This window comes from Ziziphus jujuba, chromosome 1 (genome assembly GCF_031755915.1).
Source record: "Ziziphus jujuba cultivar Dongzao chromosome 1, ASM3175591v1".
NCBI lineage: Eukaryota > Viridiplantae > Streptophyta > Magnoliopsida > Rosales > Rhamnaceae > Ziziphus > Ziziphus jujuba.
The window spans coordinates 12,565,674-12,586,946 of NC_083379.1; the positions used below are offsets into that span (position 1 = coordinate 12,565,674).

The 21,273-nt window shown below is 31.0% G+C and overlaps 1 protein-coding gene and 1 pseudogene across 1 annotated transcript; both read left to right on the forward strand.

The window, feature by feature from the left end:
* The window catches only part of LOC132799274 (wall-associated receptor kinase 5-like), a 54,449-nt pseudogene extending 51,167 nt beyond the window's left edge, over positions 1-3,282 (forward strand).
* Positions 3,283-6,949: 3,667 nt separating this feature from the next.
* Positions 6,950-13,756, forward strand: LOC107417814 (wall-associated receptor kinase 2-like). The gene is made up of 3 exons (XM_060816412.1): positions 6,950-7,859; positions 10,744-10,914; positions 12,632-13,756. Exons 1-3 carry the CDS (start codon positions 6,986-6,988, stop codon positions 13,624-13,626), a joined length of 2,040 nt encoding a protein of 679 aa, XP_060672395.1. The 5' UTR covers positions 6,950-6,985; the 3' UTR covers positions 13,627-13,756.
* Positions 13,757-21,273: the final 7,517 nt, after the last annotated feature.

Here is a 21,273-nt window from a genome sequence, read left to right on the forward strand (position 1 = left end):
TCATCTCACAAGCTTTCCATATACATATAATTTGTCAATTTTGGTTAACGTTTGTGTTAGACCCCCTGGGTACCGGGTATTATTTATCCGAATAAAATATTAATTTATTTGGCTGTGTGTGAATTATGTTCTAGGAACACGTGTGCGTTGTGGAATCGATCCTATTGAGGATCTTAGGTTAATTGCGTGCTCTAGGTGAGTGACCCACCTTTAAAAATATTTTGGGGCAATTAATTATATTTAATTGGTGTTTAATTGATATTTGGAATTATGCTCATGTGGTGCAATTTAATTATAATTGTGGAAAATTATTATTTTATAAGTGTGTATATGTTTGTTGGTACTAAATGTAAATTTTGGGTTATCCAAAAACCCCGATTTTTATTATTGTGATTTAATTTTTTTATTACGCATGAGTAAGGTATTTTCAGTAATAAATCGTATGTGGTTTTAATCTTGTTTTTGGGCATAATTGGTTTAAATATTTTAAGAAAATTATTTGTTTAAATTGGTGGTTTCGAATTTGATAATTATGCCCGTGGAACATTATTTGTTAAATCTCGTGTTACGAGAAAAATTATTTTTATATTGTTATCGATGTTTTCGTACCGGGTATGTTAAAGGAAAATATGTGGGATGGTGAAATTGAAAACTGGTATATTTTCCACGGTAATTTTTGAAAAATCGGTACAGTAATAATTAATTTAATAATTATTTTAGACGCACTCATACAGTATTGGTGTTCCGGTGTATATGTGGTTAGCGCGCAAGTATTATGTCTCCCGTGAGTTACCATTGGACCGAGAGCAGGCAAGTCTTATATATTGCGCATCAGCCGCCCCTCCTTATTGGCCGGGATGACGGTTTTAGCAGGGACGCCGAAGTGCCGTATGTAAGTTTCTCTCTTTAATCTCCCGCCAGTCGGTGCTCGGGACGCGGGGTATTGGAGAGCATTACTGGTATATTGTGTGGTGCGTCAAGTATAAAATTTTCGGATAGAAATTTCAAACCCCAAAGGGTTCAAAAATTATTTATTATATTTTATTACATTTTATTTATATTTGGGGTATTTATCTAGTGTTTATTAAATTAATTGATCGCTTGGTTTTCGGGAGGTACGAATATCGGGTTTTGTGAAAATGTTTTAAAAGGAGAACATTTCCAACAGAGTGAATAATGAGGGTTTTGAGAGAAATTATTACTTTCAATTGTTATTATTATTTATTTATTTAATTGTTCATATTAATTAAATTCCTTTATTTGTTATATTATTAATATTAAAAGTGTTCGGTAGATAGGGTCACTCACTGAGATGATTAGCATCTCACGTTTTTAAATTCTGTTTCCCCTAGGTACCAGGTTTGGGAGACGTTGATCGTCCGGGACGAGCCCGACGTCTCAGTTCTTTGCCGAAAGTCCAAGAAGTATTTTTTCCCTTTTTCCTCTCCATCTTGTATTACTTCTTTATCTGTCATTGTATTAATTCCACATTTATTTGTATAATACTCTGTATACTGTATTGGACACATTTTATTAAATACTGCATTGATTCCCTGTTATTCTTTTAGAGTGTTGTAAATTTGTGGAAACAAATTGTAGTAGCATGGGAGGAATAAGGGGATGTCTATAGAAGTGTGTTTTCAGTGCAGGAAGTTTTTGGTTAGTCCGACCCTTAGGGGAGGTGCTGCCGGATTTTCCATTGGAAGGTTCGGTGGTATTTCCCTGGGATGAGGACTTGTCTAGGGTTCCGGAGAGGAATCTTGGACGGGTCCTGACACTATTGCTGAGATTACATGGATTACATATTTACTTCAAGACATTGGTATACCTCTTCTTCAGCCTCCCCGGTTATTTTGTGATAATATCAGTGCTTTATATTTGCCTATTAATCCTATGTTTCATGCACATATGAAACATATTGAATTGATTATTGCTTTGTAAGAGAAAAAGTTGCTTTAGGAACCCTTGTTATTCTTTATGTCTGTCTACAGATCAACCTGCAAATATATTTGCAAAATCTTTTTCTCATCGCAGCTTTGATTTATTTAAATTCAAATTGGGAGTTCACTTCGTTCCCCTCTCTACCTTGAGGGGGAATATTAAAGATACAATATCATGCACAAATCGGGCTGTTAAGGAAAGACTATCATCAAGCCAACATTATTCCAAAGATCAAGGACTATCTTTACCAGTCAAGCAATAATATATGTACATTCCTTTTGTATCTTTGTCATGTTAATGTGTACAGTTCACAACTTCCATATGTGTCATAGTAAGTAAATGTATTGCCATATACAAAACAATATGTAATTGTATTTAAGATTAGTTTTGTGTAATGAGAAAATATACAGCATTATCTATTTCTTAATTTCTTTAATTACCAGATAGCCAGGAAGTTGCTATAAAGAAGTCCAAAATTGGTGACAAAACACAGATTGCACAGTTCATCAATGAAGTGATGATTCTTTTGCAAATCAATCATAGGATCGTTGTTAAATTGTTGGGTTGCTGCTTAAAGACAGAAATTCCTTTACTTGTTTACAAGTTCATTACTAATGGAGGCCTTTTCCAGCATATTCAAAAGAAAGGAAAAGCTTCTGTATTTCCATGGAAGTTGAGATTGAAGATTGCATCTGAAACTGCTAGGGTACTTGCGTATTTACATTCTGCAACATTTACGCCCATTCAGCATAAAGCTGTGAAAACCTCCAATATACTTTTGGATAAGAATCACATAGCAAAAGTAGCGGATTTTGGAGCTTCGAAGCTGATTCCTCTAGACCAGAATCAGCTGACAACTTTGGTGCAAAGAACACTTGGATACTTAGACCCCGAATAGTTCCATACAAGCCAGTTAACAGAAAAGAGTTATGTATATGGGTTTGGTGTTGTTTTATCTAAGCTACTAATGAGCAACGAAGTAGTTTTTTTAACAGGCCTGAAGGTGAAAGAAACCTGGCAATGTTCTTTGTCAGTGCAATTGAAGAGCACTGCTTACTTCACGTTCTTGATGGTGACATTGTGGATGAAGAAAATGTTGAGGAAGTAAAAAAAGTTGCAAATCTTGCCAAAATCTGTTTGAGCGTGAAAGGGCAGGAAAGACCTACCATGAAAGAAGTAGCAAATGAGCTAGAGGGACTGGTTAACTTGGACAAACATCCATAGGGAAAAGTTGATTTATGTGGAGAAGAGAATGAATACATGCTTGGTTAACCTCAAACACTTGCGAAAATTCTAATGGTGAAAGTGGATTTAGGAGCAACCATTGGGTATGGCAGTATGCAAAGCCAAATATTAAGCCATATTATGATGCGGTGGTTGTTTCTTATGAAAGAAAACTGAGCAGCTAGTTATGGTTGCTGAGTTTTATTAAGGGGTAACTGACAGAGCTTGCACATCAGCAAGAAGTCCATTCCATTGTGCTGTTTTTTCTAGCTTTTTTGTTTTGTTTTGTTTTGTTTTGTTTTGTTTTGTTTTGTTTTTTTTTTTTTTTTTTTTGACTTTAATTATAGTAGTAAGAGAAGGAAGCGCATTAGTCTTCCTCTGTTTTTCCTCTGTCTTTTCACAAATATCTTTCTGGTTTTCTTGCTTTTCCCTTTTTTCTTGCTTTATTCATCTTGCAACCAAAAAAAAGAAAATGATTAAGTTTATTACTAAATGCGTAGTTTTGTAAAACATGTATAACGCACGGTTTGACATTTACAAATCTTTAATCTATTTCATTAATTTCATGAAACTACTTCGCGCTTTCAAAACAAATAAATAAATAACAAAAATAACAAAAATAACAAAAATATTAATAATAATAAACTTCCAAGAAACCACGGATAGAGGCTGGCAACGTTCTTAATTTGTCAACGCGGTTGAAGAAAAATGCTTTGGTGAAATTGTGGAAGAAGAAAAGTCGCCAATTTAGAAAAAAATTGTTTGAATGTAAATGGGCAGAAAAGTCCTACCATGAAAGAAAACAAAGAATTAGCTCGATGGACTGATTAACTTGGAGAAAATGTAATGGGAAAAAGTTGATTAGTATAAAGAAGGGAATGAGTAATGGTTCAGGTTCAAACACTTATATGAAGGTAGTGGGGGCGAATGTAGTCTGGGAAGTTGTACAACTGGTGGGAATCATAGCATGCAAAACCAAATGCTAAGTCTTATAAATAAATTTAATGATGGACGATAGTTGAATGGAACTATGGAAAATTGCCACTTCTCGAAGGTAGCCTAGAAGTTGGGTTTGTTACACCCGAGAAGTGGCACATCACCAAGGTGTTGTGATGAATTTGAGATAAGATATTATTAATATGTCCCTCTGAATTTGAGACGAGTCCCTTTTCTTTCTGAAGAAGAAATTATTCTCCCTTTAGAATAAAAATTATATCACGATTAAAAAAAAAAAATGTTTGTAACACTTTGTTTTTGCAATTTTTCGAATCTAGTCTTGGTATTTCTAAAAGTTATAAAACTATTACCTTAAATTAAAAAACATCGAGCAGTAATACATCTTCCTCAATTAAACGGTATATTCTTGTTGGTTAATAATGTTAATATGTTCTCAAAATAATAAATTTGAATAAAAAAAAGTCATTTTTTTTTTGTTGGTAAAAAAAAGAAAAAAGAAAAACCTATATATAGTTTTACTCGATTATGATGTGGTCTTCTCCAGTATAAGAAATTGTATCACATGAACTGTGGAAATTTTTTCCCACAAAAAAGAAAAAAAAAAACAAAAAACAAAAAGAACTGCGGAATTTTAAATATTTACACTTATCCTCTTTGGGAGGGACGTTCAAGAGAACCAAGTGACCAACTTTTATCTCTTTCTTTGCCCTTGTATATAGTGTGATAACTTCGCCACCAGTACATCTCTGTCTGTCTCATCTAAGGTCATAATGAATTGGTAGTTCTGTGAGAACTTTGCGGGGGTTCATTCATTGCAAGCTGTTAAACACGTATGTAAAGACTTATGAAATTTCTTAAAAGAAATAATAAATAAAATTAGAAGATGGCCATGGAAGACTATTGACCTCGTCTCTTTATTTATAGTCAAGTAGTTGCTGTATTACTATTACCAAAAAAACAAAAAAAATGGTAGTTGCCGTAGTACGTGTCCATTTACTGCAATTCACCTACTCTCCTGTCGTTTGACCGATATATAGGAGCATAAACATGCACTATACAGAATTACAGACTCTACAATCGAAATAAAATCAGAAAACCCTTTTTTTTTTTTTTGATAAATCAGAAAACCAAATTATTTACCCAAAAAAAAAGAATTTGTTTATGAAATTTCAAAATCAACGTAACATTTCCCAAGGATAGGCTTCACATCCCCCTGGTAAATGGAGAAAACCTGTAATAATCTCTTGAATGCTAAAGCCTAAGCTTTGTTTGAGATAGTTTTGTTTATTTGTCTTTTAGAGCTTTTGCTTGTTTAGAATAACTTTTTGAAAAGTTATTCTTTATTGATTTTAATTGCAAACACTTTTACAAGTTTAAATTAATTTTAAAATATTACTTAAATATTTTCAAAACAGGTTTTAAATTTTTAAAATTAGAAGCAATATCTTAGAAGTCATATTTAAAAAACAGTCGAACCATTAAGTGTTTTTTTCTTATTTAAAAAAAAATATATAAATGAAATGAAAATATATTTTTTTTAAGTTTTTAGAATAAATGGTATTTCAATATAGTATAAGAGTTAGAGATCTAAGATGTCCTGGATTTAAAATTCAATAACTTCATCTAAAAAATTAAAAATATATATAAAACCTATATGTGAAAAAAAATATTTAAAAAAAATATAAATAAAATGAACCCTGTATACGTTTTTTGCTTAAATATATATAATTTTTTACTAAAGGTTTTTTGCTCAAATATTGTTCATACTCATTCGATATATAGCATGTATGTACCTAGACGCATATTTCCTATTCAAGTACTAGCTTAATTAATTATTCAATGTCACGTCGAATGAGAGATGAAAGGTCCAATGGGAGTGTACACAAGTTACGTTAACGTGGGGCGTGGGATGACATCGACCAGTTGTCTCAGCAAAATATAATTAAACAGAGCACAATAAGTCTACAGCATCAAAAGGAAAAATAAAACTGTCTTTTTTTATTTCAAAAAAAAAAAACAAAATTACTTTTAGAGTGAGAGGTTCCAACTTAAATATAACTACGAAAACACATGGGATGCAGAACATGAAAAGCTTTTCTATATATACCAATACACGAATGATGTGATGTCACTATTACATATTAAGATACCAGATATCATCTCCCAGATCTTAAATGTCCTTTCTTTCTTACTTTTTTGTGTTTTTTTTTTTTTTCCCATAACAATTCGTTCAAAAGCGTTTTGTTATGTGCAACAGGGACGATGATACTATTAAGATTATTGCTGATATATGATCTATTATTTAGGGGTGCATTTCATTATGTATTAATTTTTTATTAATATATTAATTTATAAAAATAAATTATTTTTTACAACCATTTAAATTATCAAATAATATATAGATTTTTTATATAATTGTCACAAAATATGAGAAATAACATTTTTCCATTTAAAAATATTAACAAAAGGGACAAATGAAGTAATGTTAGGTCACTTAATTAATCAGGTCCACAAAGAAAGAACAATAGTCTAAATGTCAAATGTGTCATTTTTGAAAAGGTCTAAATTTGAAAAGTAGTATTATTTGTGATTAATCCATGCTTAAATGATCATACATGACAAATAGTATTTTGCAATTTGTAATGAGTGAGGTTGTCTCGATACTGGTAGGAGCCACACCCGTTGATTAAGTCAAACAAAAGTGGGATTCGCAGGAAATTACCTATAAGATGCTCCTAGAGTTGTGTTATATCGGAATTATATTTTAGGTGTATATATATGTATATATATATATAGATATATATATAGATATATATACGCCTGTTACCATAAAGGTTACATAATTAAGCATCTTTGTATCTCGATGACAATTGGAGCAGTACTAGTCGTTTTAGCCACTATAACAACACTAGTATGGGCTCAATCCCTTCCTCATTGCCGTGAAAAATGTGGTGATCTACAAGTTCCATATCCTTTCGGAATGGATGATCATGAAAGTTGCCACTTGGGCGAAAAGTTTTTAATCTCATGCAACGAATCTTCTAATTTCCAACCTCCCAAGGCATTCCTAAGGAGAAGTGATATCCAGGTCACTAACATATCCCTTGACGGTGAGTTGACGATCATGCAGTATGTAGCCCGAGATTGTTACGATAAGCTGGGAAATAGTACGGCAAAGAACGACCCTAGTATCCGGATGCGGGCCAACACCATCTCTTCAACCAAAAACAAGTTCGTTGCGATTGGCTGCGATACGAATGCATTCGTTCAAGCCAACAGAGTTGAAGAAAGATATGCAACTGGTTGCATATCTTTTTGTAACAGCACTAAAGGTTTTAACGAGTCCTGCTCCGGCAGCGGGTGTTGCAAAGCGCCCATTGCTGGTGGACTCAAAGATATTACGGTCAACGTGTTTAGCTATTATAATCATACAGGTATATGGCGTTTTAACCCTTGTAGCTATGCCTTTGTGGTTGAAGAAAGCAAGTTCAATTTTTCCCTGGAAATGCTCCAAAAAATGGACAATGAACCAGAGCTGCCTGAGCTTCCAATGGTTATTAACTGGGCAATTGGTGATGATGATAAGAGCGAGCGCTGTGATGAAGCTCAAAAGAGAGACAACTACACTTGCAAACAGAATACCAAGTGCTTGGATGTCGACGATGGGTCTGGTGGTTACCGTTGCCAGTGCTTGGAAGGTTTCGAAGGGAATCCATACCACCCAGATGGTTGTCGAGGTATATTTTTTGAGGTTTTCTAAGTGCTAATCTCTTTATTTTTTATTTTTTATTTAAAAAAAAAATTTTAATGAGGTTGCCGGAGGTTGGTGATAGGAAAATTTAAAACAAAACTCTTTTTTAACTCCAAAGTCCAAACTGTTGAAATGGATTAATAAATTAATTTGTTACTTTGCCTCTACGATTGGCTAAAACCTTTCTCTCTCAATTAAATTCTTCAAAACTTCTTATTACCCGGCACGAAGTGAAGAAATCTCTCTCCATACTCTGTTCTACAATTCGACAAGAGAGCCACCGTCGTTTTCCTCTCATGTGTCACGACCAAGCTCTTTGTTTGGCCTTGATTTTCCTTTTCCGCTCACTTTATCTCTTTACGTATGAAGATAACATTCTAAATTTCCTCTATGAGCTTGCTGCGATATATTTTTTAAATAAGTTTGGAGAGACACTGTGTCTCCTCTGGTTCTGTGATTTTTGGAACAACAGCTCTCCATTTGTCATTTCCCCATTGGAAAGTGCATTTTTTTTTTTTTTAATTTTATGAATGCGGTCCATGATCTTTAAAAAAGAAAAAAAAAAAATCCTGGGTCAGAAAAGGTAAATTTGTTGTTTTAATAAAGTAAAAATTCCCATGCATCAACGTTTTCACTTACTTTTTTGTTTTTTTCTTTTATACTAAACTTTTCTAGTTGTCATTATTTATGATCAAGTGGAATGCATACTGAAATTATAAATGTTAAGAGTTATTAGATGTATAAAATAATATATTGATTTTTTTATTTTATAAATTTAATATGGAAAAATATATATATTTTTTAGACAAGAAATTAAATACTCACATTGCATGTATGTTCTATTAATGTTCAATGTTCAGTGTGATCCCAGTACACATATGAGTTCCCCACCTCACTCCATCCTTGGATGTTCAATTTTTCCCTTTCACGGAGCGGTTTTGAATTTTCTATTTATATTTCTTTCTTTCTCGTTTTAATCTTTTTTTCCTCACTTTTTTCTTTTTGATAAATTGAGAAGGGCGAAATTTAGTACCAGGTCTTCCCTCACTTATATATATATATATATATATATGTATGTATATTTATATATTGGTTATATATATGTATATTTATATATTGGTGGCCAAAAAAAAAAAATCTATATAATTTTTTATTCAATTATCTTATATCTAATCATTGATTATATTATTTTAACAGTATACTTTTTTTTCTCTTTTTCTTTAATTATTGCAGTGTACTTATTTAATATATTTTTAATATTAGACTTATATACAAATATAATTATTTAAATACAATTAATTAGTTAATAAGGAAAATATATCTATCATAATTCTTATTCAATTTTTGTTTTAATTGCATAGAAGTTAATATACAATTTTTGTTATTATTTTTTTTTCTACTTTCCAATTACTTTAGCTGTTTAAATCCTAAGAGTCAAAATTTTATTTTTAATTTGGCCTGAAATAGTGTGATTGTTGTGTTTGTTTTGATATATATTTGCAATCAATTTTATTGTATATTGTGAAAGCAATTAAAATCGTATTTTTCTCCAAAAAAATATTTTGAAAAATATTTAATCCTTAACTAAAAAAAATCTAATTAATTGGACCACAAAGCTACAAAAAATGCATTTTTTTTGGGTATTTTTCCACACCATAAATTAAAGAGTATCACTATGTATCATCATTGGTGACTATTACCATTCTATATGATAGTGGGTCCAATATTTATATGGGTTTTATATATACACGGATCCACTGCCGTATTGGCTGTTTTTACTTATCATATACAAGGAATCCACTGACATATAGGATGATGACAGTCACCACTGGTGACAAATATCATTTTTCTAAATTAAAATATAGTTAGGTATTATTATATATTGGTTTTTTGGAAAAATTTTCTAGATATGTTACTACTGTTATTACTGAACTATTTGACTCATAAATGATGTTTCAATGGATGAAAGTGTAATTTTTGGAAATAATATAAGTAAAAATACTTTCCATATTAGGGCCTCTCCAATGGGTATTGCTATTGCTCCCCATTGGATGTGTCCAATAGGGATGTAAAATTTTGACAATGCTAAAGTTTTTTTTTTTCTTTCTTTTTATTAGGGAAAACAAATAAAATTTTGAGGGATGCCAATTTCTTATATATATTTAAAAATTTTAGAATGTCTAATAGAAACTTTAGAAGTAGACATTATTTTGATAGTATCTGTATTACATCAGCTTCGCATTCATTCAAGACAATTTCATTTAAAAGCAATTTTTTAAAAAATATTATCTATATTGTTTATGTGGTATGTTTATTCCCCTATTAGAAATGCAAGCTCCATAACCTTTTATTGAGTTAAAAATTATTATTTTAGTTTTTGATATTAGAAAATGGATCTACTCACCGTTTAATAATGTCTACAATTTTGCAATGCTATTTTTCAGCACATCTTATTGAGTGCTATACTAAAATTTAACATTAACATTAGAATTTGAGTTTGAAAAAACTATGCTCATACAAATACTAAATTATAAAAATAATAATGTCAAAATGATATTTACTATTAAAAATGCTTTCACTGTAATTAAGTAGGTCAATCTACGTACAAATGAGGCGAAGATCAAAATATTATCAGTTTTGGACTTTTTTTCTTTTTTGGTGTAATATATATATATATATAAAAGAATTCTACAGTGTGGATCGTACTTAAATTTGATATTTTTTAAATACAAACATCGATTTTGATGTGTACAATATATAACATAACTGATATTTGTATCAAAAAACATCGGCTTTAAATGCACATGCATATGTACTGTTCACACATATATATATATATATACACACACACTTACGTTCTTAACTTTCAGATATTGACGAATGCAAGCATTCAAGCCGCTGTCATCCTGGAGAGTGCAATAATTTACCTGGCAGGTGGGAGTGTAAATGTCCAAAGAGGTACAATAATAATGGAACTGCCTGCACCAAAAGCAATAATGCCAATCGATCTGACAGACTTCTTCTACTTTATATTCCACTAGGTATGTATATTTGTAAAGAGAGTTTAGCTTGATTTATTGTTATCAATTAATCTGAAGATAAGATAAATAAAAAATGAAACAGCCTTTACTCTTTATTTATTTGACATTTTTTATAATCTCGGACTACATATATACCACTATCAACATGTTGGCCCGGAGGGGTAGGGAGCCATGGCCACCAAAATAAATCCAATTATGGTGAAAAGGTATTTGGCTTCAATAATAAAATATCAAATTGATTTTAAGTAAAACATCATTCTGATGCAATTATAACGTTAAAGGATTTTTTTTTTTTTTTGGTCAAAAGAGAAATATTTTATCAAACAAAAGCCAAATTAGAAAAGAAGATCCTGACAAAATATGAAATCACATTAGAATATCTTTTAAGATTATAAGAATAGTGCTAGACAAAGTAGTACATGAATGTCAACCTTAGTCAACTTCTTTGGGACCTAGCTTACCTCTGATAGTTTAGCTTCTACAATTACTTTTGAACAATAATGTAGTTAGGGATCATAGGAGATTGGGGTCTTGCAAAGTTATAATATTCATTAGCTAAGTTCCTTTAAGTAATCACTTTCAAGGAGTACAAAATTCCATCCTAACTTCAAAGTCTCACTTAATGCTACTATAAAGGGTTTTTTAAGAATATGGAGATCTTTTAGTTATTGGATTGTCAAGATCTTCGCTTGACAATCTCCAAAATATTATACTTAGTAGGCAAGATAGGGTTGCTTTTTTTGGCAGCTCCATCATCCTTTGAATTATACCATTCTTTTTTTTATCATTATTATTATTATTATTATTATTATTATTATTATTATTATTATTATTATTATTATTTTGTGATCATTTTCCTCTTTAAGGGTCAAAAAGATCTTTCTCGTTCTTCATCGTAAGAATATTTATGGAAAAATACCTTTATTCCCGTAATATTCTTGATTGATAAAGGATCTCTTAGATTACAATTTTCAGATTTTTGGAAGCATCCTATATTTGATTAGGGTTTTTTTAAAGTTTAAGGGGAGCTAGAATTTAGGGGGAGGAAATTGCTTCAAAATAAAGTATAAAAGATAAATTGAAACTTGTGTGATTTGTAATTTTTCCTAACAATAATAGATAGTCTAAAAACTAAAACTTTTACAAATGATATAAATAATATTTTACAATTATCACATGAACATATTTTAATGGGACAACTGATAAAACTGCTGTTTTCTAGGTTAATGAATCAAGTTTGAATCCTTCCATCCCCAATATAACAAAACGCAAACATGAATGATTTGTTGCCAGAAAAGAGATTTAGTTTCAAATATTCCTTTTGTCCAGTCATAAACTTTGATGATTAATAGCTATTCAAAATAAAACGACACAATACATGTTTAGTGACGATTGATCCATCTGTGGCTAGAAAATTTAAGAACGATTTTCTAGATTTTGGTACTGAGAGGGGCAGCTCTCTTACTTTGGAAATAGGTAGCCGGGAATCCCTAAATATTATAATTTCCTATGAGGAAACAAGAGGCTTGCAACTAGGATCTCAACTTTGGATTTGTATTAATATCAAATATATGTCCTCAGCTTTAGGTTTAAGTTCACCAACAAATTACACTATACTTTTATATTTATTCTCATTTCAACTTTAGTTTTACTTTTTCAAGGCCACAGAAATATAAGGCGTTAATCCCAAAAATATTGTTATTATTTTTCATTGCAGGAGTATGTCTAACTTTATTGGTTGCAACTTCTTTGATATGTTGGGGAATGAAGAAAATAAAGCTAAGAAAATTGAAAAAGAAGTTCTTTGAACAAAATGGTGGATTAATGTTGCAACAAGGACTATCAAATTTTGAAGTGGCCAAAATTTTTAGTGCAGAAGAACTTAAAAGGGCCACAAACAATTATAATGAAAATAGAGTCATTGGAGAAGGAGGCTTTGGAAAAGTTTATAAGGGAATTTTACCAGATAACCAGGAAGTTGCTATAAAGAAGTCCAAAATTGGTGACCCATCACAGACTGCACAGTTCATCAATGAAGTGATGATTCTTTTGCAAATCAATCATAGGAACGTAGTTAAATTGTTAGGTTGTTGCTTAGAAACAGAAGTTCCTTTACTTGTTTACAAGTTCATATCTAATGGAACTCTTTTTCAGCATATTCAAGAGAAAGGAAAAGCTTCTGTACTTCCATGGAAATTGAGATTGAAGGTAGCATCCGAAACTGCAGGGGCACTTGCATATTTACATTCTTCAACTTCTACACCGATTATACATAGAGATGTAAAAACATCCAATATACTATTAGACGAGAATTACATAGCAAAAGTAGCAGACTTTGGAGCTTCGAAGCTGATTCCTATAGACCAAAATCAGCTAACAACTTTGGTGCAAGGAACACTTGGCTACTTGGACCCAGAATACTTCCACACAAGCCAGTTAACAGAAAAGAGTGATGTATATAGTTTTGGAGTTGTTTTAGCTGAGCTACTAACGAGCAAGGAAGTCGTTTCTTTTAACAGGCCTGAAGGTGAAAGAAACCTGGCAATGTTCTTTGTCAGTGCAATTGAAAAGAATTGCTTACTTCATGTTCTTGATCGTGATATTGTGGATGAAGAAAATGTTGAGGACGTACAAAAAGTTGCAAATCTTGCCAAAATGTGTTTTGAGTGTGAAAGGGGAGGAAAGACCTACCATGAAAGAAGTAGCAAATGAGCTAGAGGTACTGGTTAACTTGGACAAACATCCGTGGGGAAAAGTTGATTTATGTGGAGAAGAGAATGAATACTTGCTTGGTTCACCTTCAATCACTTACGAAAATTCTAGTGGTGAAAGTGGGTTTAGGACTAACAGTACTGCAACCATTGGGTATGACAGTATGCAAAGCCAAATGTTAAGCCCATATTATGAAGTACGATAGTTGTTTCTTATGAAAGAAAACTCATCAGCTGGTTGTGGTTGCTGAGTTTTATGAACGGGTTACTGACAGAGCTCCCACATCAACAAGAAGTCCATTCCATCGTGCAGTTTGTTCTAGCTTTTTGTTACTTTAATTATAGTAGTGAACAGTTATCAGAGAAGGAAGCGCATTACTCTTCCTCTGTTTGTCCTCTGTTTTCTTACTCATCAGCTGGTTGTGGTTGCTGAGTTTTATGAACGGGTTACCTACAGAGCTCCCACATCAACAAGAAGTCCATTCCATCGTGCAGTTTGTTCTAGCTTTTTGTTACTTTAATTATAGTAGTAAACAGTTGTCAGAGAAGGAAGCGCATTACTCTTCCTCTGTTTGTCCTCTGTTTTCTTTTCAGAAATATCTTTCTGTTTTTCTTGCTTTTACCTTTTTTCTTGCTTTATTCTCAAATCTTACAACCAACCAAAAAAATAAATAAATAAATAAATAAATAAAATAAAGTTTATTACTACATGCTTAGTTTTGTCAAACACATATAATATAACGCACGGTTTGACATTTATGAATCTTTAATTTATTTTATTAATTTCATGGAAACTACCTCTCGCTTTCAAAATAAACAAATAAATAACAAAAAAAATAGTAATAAACTTCCAAGAAATCACGGATAGAGACTGGCGACGTTCTTTGTTACTGCAGTTGAAGAAAAATGCTTACTTGATGGTGACATTGTGGATGAAGAAAGGTCGCCAATCTAGAAAAGAATGTTTGAATGTAAAAGGGAAGGAAAGGCCTACCATGAAAGAAACATAGAATGAGCATGATGGACTGATTAACTTGGAGAAAAAGTCATAGGAAAAGTTGATTTGTGTAGGTTCAAATACTTATGAAGGTAACGGGGGTGAATGTAGTCTGGGAAGTTGTACAACTGGTGGGTATTATATCATGCAAAACCAAATGCTAAGTCCTATAAATAAATTTAATGATGGACGATAGTTGAAGGGCACCATGGAAAATTGCCAGTTCTCGAAGGTAGCCTAGAATGTTGTCAGGGAAGTTGCACAGCTGGTGGATACTATAGCACGCAAAACCAAATGCTATGTCCTATAAATAAATATAATGATGGACGATAGTTATGATTTAGTTGTCAATCTGAATGTGAATTGACAATTTCAAAGCACAAAATCGTTTTTGCTCACATAAAAGCAGAAAGCAGTTTCAGGGGAAAACAGAGTAAGGATCAGAGAATGAAAACAGAGCAGACCAAAGGTTTTTTCAGCATGTTGAAATATTTGATTTTTTTCTTTACAAACAACTACGAACACTCCGGATAGTGTTGCATGGTAATCTTGTTCTTCATCTAACAGATTACCAAATGAATAATTTTAGTGAATTGCGCATTGCATAGTTTGTAAATTGGAATTTTGGTTTTCATTTAAGTGTTTGGATAGTCTGCTGGAATTTTGATGCACCAGTACTCTTGGTTCTTTCTGTTCTGGCAATGTTGTATTACTGAATTGCTGGATTCTGTAAATTACTTAATTAGTATAACTCACTCCACTATATTTATTTATATTATTTTTATTTTCGAAGAAACTAATATTCAAGCAAATGCTGAATGCCTTTGGAGATGAAATATTTACAACATTGATATCTTAATTAAACCATTTTCTTGAAGTTTGAACCATAATAAATTGTTTGAGTCAACATATATTGTAGCCAGATAGCTATCAACTGAAAATTTGTTGTGGATGAATTCTGAGAAAACGCGTCTAGTGGACGGACTCTCCTCTTTTTTCACAAGAGAAGCATCCTGGATAGATACAAGCGTAAATAATGGTGAAATATCAGAATTGTTTGGGTCAAGAAATCATATCTTGTATGTCTTGATCCGTGTAAACTCTTGTTGTGCATTTGTTTTGTTAGCCATGAAATAAATTAATATCCTATGTAACGACGAGCACGGTTGAAGATTCTAATTAATGTTTGGGAATGATATGGACTTGTGTGGCCAATAACAGCGTTGATCAATGAATTTTCTCCTTGTTTATATATATATATATATTAATCCGTTTGGTGGAAAATGTAAAATCGTAATTAGAGAAACGATATGGACAGGAGTTGCATTTGTCTACGATAGCAAGTTGATTGATTAGACGATGGAATGCATTTGGTTTGACCCGAAAAGTTTACTTATAGACGTACTCGTCTAATCAATTACACGATCACCGAATTTTCTCCTTAATTTCTTGTTGGTTTTGGTTGAAGATGAGATGCATATCTTTCCTTGTTTTTACGCATGCTTTTCCTTGTTTTTACTTGGATTGGAGATGTGCTGTTAGGAGAGTGGATATGTTTCTCGTTCCTTGCTTGTTTGAGCTGATTTCCATATATCAATAAAATGTAGAGTAATATTTTTAAAGAATACTTTTGATTAAAATACAAAAGTATCTCATATATATATATATATAATAAGCCATGTATAGTACAAGTATACGTAGAAGAAAATATTAAAATATTAAAACTATTTACGAAGTAATGTTTCTTTCAAGAAGAAAACAAATAAAGAGAACAAAATTATAAAAAAAGGGTACACAAAGCGTAAGAGTTCTAAACGAACAACACGTTGTTGGGGAATAGTTAGGATCTCCTTTCAATTTCTTCAGGATTTTGAGATTGATGGCAAAAAGAAAATAATAAAACTAATATCAAAGCACACACAAAACAATAAAATAAATAAACAAACAAAAGAGAAGATAAGAAATTTTTAACATGGTTTGCTGATCAATATGGTTTTTGCATCCATGGAGCATACCCACTCAAAATCTACTATCAAACTTGGAGGTTTTACAAAGATAGTAAAGAACTCTCTCATTCTCTTTTGTCGACTCACTCCTCTCTCCCTAAGTTTTACAAACTCAGAACATCGTCTTATAAAACTAGCATTAAATAAAACCCATTTACACAATAGAAAAACACATCAAAATATCAAAAACTATATTAAACTTGTTGTAGTGCCGCTACCCTGGACAATGGTTTCCACGGCCCAAACTCTTGGGTTTTTGTACTGCATCAGGTTTGAACAGGCGCCGTGGCTTCACCTAACTAGTATGCCAGCCCTACCTGGAAGCCTGCTGCTCACCTGACCAGTGCTACAACTCTGGCCCTAAGGAAGTGGCTCTCTCTAGCTAGGGCTGCAATCCCATGCTGCTGTCCAGTAGCTTTGCATTTTCCTTTGTTCAACTAATTCAGTCTTGTATTTTGGTTTTCATTTATTCAAACTTTAATAATCTTCCACTTGAAGATTGGAAACCAACCTCTTAGGACGCCAAAAATCATCAAATGGGTGCTGGCTTTAACTTCTTTTATTGATCGAGCAAGTTTGACTTATTCCAATCAAGGAGCAAAGTATGTAAATCATTATTAATCCTATTTGGCATCCTACATGATATATGGGAGCTGATTTGGAGCCTAAACTAGCTGGAGATTGGATAAAGACAGCTTAGTTGTCAACTAGTCAACTAGTTTCCTAATTTGAGTTTGACTTTTTGTTTTAGAAAACTATCTTTTATTTTAGTTTTTATTTGTTTATTTGCTGGACAAATTAACTTAGAAAAGTTGATATTTTATTATTTCAATTGTAAATTAATTAAGTCCTAATTTAAAATAAAAAAAAAATAATTAATCTAAATTAGTTTAGGAAAAGAGGAGAATTCGGCCACATCTAGTTTCCTAAACCTATGGCCAAATTCTCTATGGCGCTTTAGGGTTTTTGTTTTATTTTTCAAACCTATTTCAGGCTTATTTTCTCAATAAAAATTCAGTACATTTTTTATACAGAAAAATATTTAAGATAAAGAATTCTCTTTGCTCTCTTTGAACACCTAAAACACTTAGTAGAAATCAAATGTTTTAGTTTGATTTATCAATAGGACATCCATCACCTATTGTGGTATCTTCATCATATACCAAAATTTCTAATCACAAGTTGATTAGGGGTTAAGGTTTCCATTAGAATCTGAACATAATTAAGATCCGGGCTAATACAATATGGGTTTAACAGCAAGTCGACCTAGGTTCGTATCATTAACCATGTAGGATTTTAATATAATCTTCTCACATGAAAAAAACTCTGTTTCTTCCCAAAAAAAAAAAAAAAAATCTGCTATATGAGTTATTTTCTACTATTTTAACATAAAAGAAAATAAAGAAGAGAAAAGCATAATTTCAAACTTTCAATTGCATTTCTTGAAGCTTACTCTCTTTTATTATTATTATTATTATTAATTTGTTTTACTTGTTACACATAGATAATGCCATACTATGATTAACAACAAAATTACGAATTATTTGCATATCAGACACTAAATCAGCAATCCATTTACATTGGATGTGTTGATTTGATAAACATTGCTCCACCAAAAGATGCAACCATCATATTGATAAGAGGTCTTCTTTGCATATCGGAGCATCCATCAACGAAAATCGACACTCCTTTCTTCCTCCATGAATCTCTAATTGGCTGAAGTTTCCTATTAATATGTTCTTTCTCTTGTGCAAGCAAAGTTTTCCTCAATCTATTATAAGTGGGAGGAGTATAACCTGCCAAATTGTTATTCGCTAGTGTCTTTGAGTATTGCCTAAAATAGGGAGACTTTACAAAATTAAAAAGTAGTGCACTGGCGTAGAACATCCTAGCAGCTTCCTTGTCAGCAATATCACATTGAGTAATGTTGAAAGATTTTTCTAAAGATCCAACCACTGCTCCTTTCCTCTTTTTATGTTGCAACAAATCTGAACCGCTGGGTACATTGACATACTCTGTCTTTTGTCTTTCATTGAACTCATCCTAAAGTCTCTTCATTTCAACTTGGTCATGTTCTCTTTTTTGTTGAAAAAAATCACTTGCAATAACTTTGCAACATTCAACCCCATGATCTAGAATCCTGAGTAAATGAGCTTTCACCTTTGATTATGAACCTGTCACTTTTTTGCTGCAATAGTTGCAAGTCCAGCATCAATTTCCATCTCCACCAACAGCTGCATTGAGAACTTTGACATGGTTCCAAAGAGGTTTATCATCAAATTGGGTCCTTTTAATAGAAGAAGATGGTCATCGTGGTGGTTTTCTTGTTTCTAATATCTCTGTTGTAGGGCTTGATTGATTCATTTGATAATTAGATAATGATTAACAAAGAGGAGAAAATGGGTTTGAAAGAACTCTTGATACATATTACTAAAAATTACAACGGGCTTTTTAAAAAAAAAGTGAAAAGAGTGTTGATTGAGAAAGCTCTGTGTATTTTTAATGAAAAAATCGAATGAATATAAAGCCATCTGCTAAAACAGAGAGAAAGAAAAGTTGCAGAGACAAAGACAAATATTTAGGCCCTTTCGCCTCCTATATTTCTATCATATGCGAATACTTTTTCTTTCGTCTTTTTGATAAATTATTTAATAAAAACGAAAGCCTCCTATTTTTTAGGTTGAAAAAGCATGCCAGGCTTTTTGCTTTTTTTTTTTTTTTTTTTTTGCTTTAAATACCACATCTTTTCCTACGTAGATGACAACTGACAAGTGACAATAATAATAATAAATAATTAAAATACAAGACTGAAATAAAACATCTATTTATAATACTCTCTGGGGTTGAAAAACCCTAATGGGCTGGGCTTTAAGAGAAAAGGCGGGATCTCCACAATTCTCCCCCTCCAGCTGCATCTCAAAAAATTTATGGTCACCCACCATTTAAACCAGCTATATCTCTACACAGCTTCAACTTCTCTGGTGCGACAATCTTTGTAAACATATCTGTTGAATTCTCCTTTATATGAATCTTCACCAAATTGACAATAAGTACCACAAAATAATAATAATATTTTATTATTATTTAGTAAAGCAGCATATTATATTTAAATAATATTTTAAAAAATATTTATTATATATATATATATATTGTTGAATATATTTATTATATATATTTAGATAAGTCATTATTCGTATATTTCATCTAGGATTTATTTAATAAAGTAGAACAATATATTTAGATAATGTTTTAAAATATATTTATTATATATGTATAGATTAGTTTTTATCCATATATTTCAAACCTATTATTTTTTTTGTTTGGCATAGCATATTAGATATATTATCATATGACATTATCTATTGAACATACTCATAGAATATGATTTCATATCATGTAAGATGATATATTTATTTAATTAATGTTTGCATATTATTTCAAATGTTGTAGCATTTCAATCATTGTAATAATTTTATTAGTGACTAGTGTTGTAACATACATATATATATATAATTTCTTATGTTCTATGTTGTATGTTTATACATTGAAAGCTTTCAATATATATTGTAATTCATAAGAAAAAGTATGAGATGCTTTCAAAATAGAAGTATGACATTAAAATTTTTATATATTATTATTTAGAAAATTAAAAACATAATTTTAAATTATTATTAAACTTAATTTAGACTTTCTATGCTAGTTATATATATTTTGAACATTGAGTGAATATTATTGAATTTTTTTTTCTGATAATATAATTCAATTGTTAAGTTAATGTCAATTTGATATTTTAAATTTCTATTTACATTATTTTAATAGGATATTGCCAAAATGACTAACCACTTTCATTGGTTAGAAATAGATTTTAATTATTTTACTACTTATTGTCAATTTGATTATATTTATTCTCTTATTTATATTATTTTTATTATCATCATTATCTGATGTGATATGAAAAGTTTAAAATTAAATTCATCAAACAAAGATTAAAATTTAAAAAGTCATCGTTAGTTGAAAAATCTTTTTGTTGATTTTCTAATCTTTTTTTTATCATGTATTCTCTTTTTATTTATTTTAATTATCATTTACAAAAGGTTTAAAATATCCGATATTTCCTCAAAATTTCTTCGATATTTCCATTTTTTGAAAGGGTCGAAATAAAATTTATGTTTGAAATGGAAATGGATAGAACTTCCATAATATCCATTGAAATTTTCAAAATTTCGCAAAATTTCAATGAAAATTTCCATAAAATATCCACATCAAATCCTTCACGATTTGGTTAAAAAATCTATAATTTCTATGGAAATTTCTGAAATTCCCATGAAATTTCCAATGAAATTTCGAAAATATCCACGGAATTTCTTAGGTTTTTTTTTTAATTCATAAATATTATTGATATGTAGTAGATTTTTTTATCAAATTAACTTTATTGATAATTGTTTTTTACCCTTTAATTACTTTTTAGACATTTAGTGATATAAGGAAAATAGAATGAATTAAATTGAATAACATTAGTAAGTTCTACTTATTGAATATCGATAAAGCAAAAATACAAATATTATGGATTATATTTTTTAACCTGGTAAATCTTATTGTCGAGAATATTTGTTTTACAAATGTAGGTAAATAGATGATGAAATAT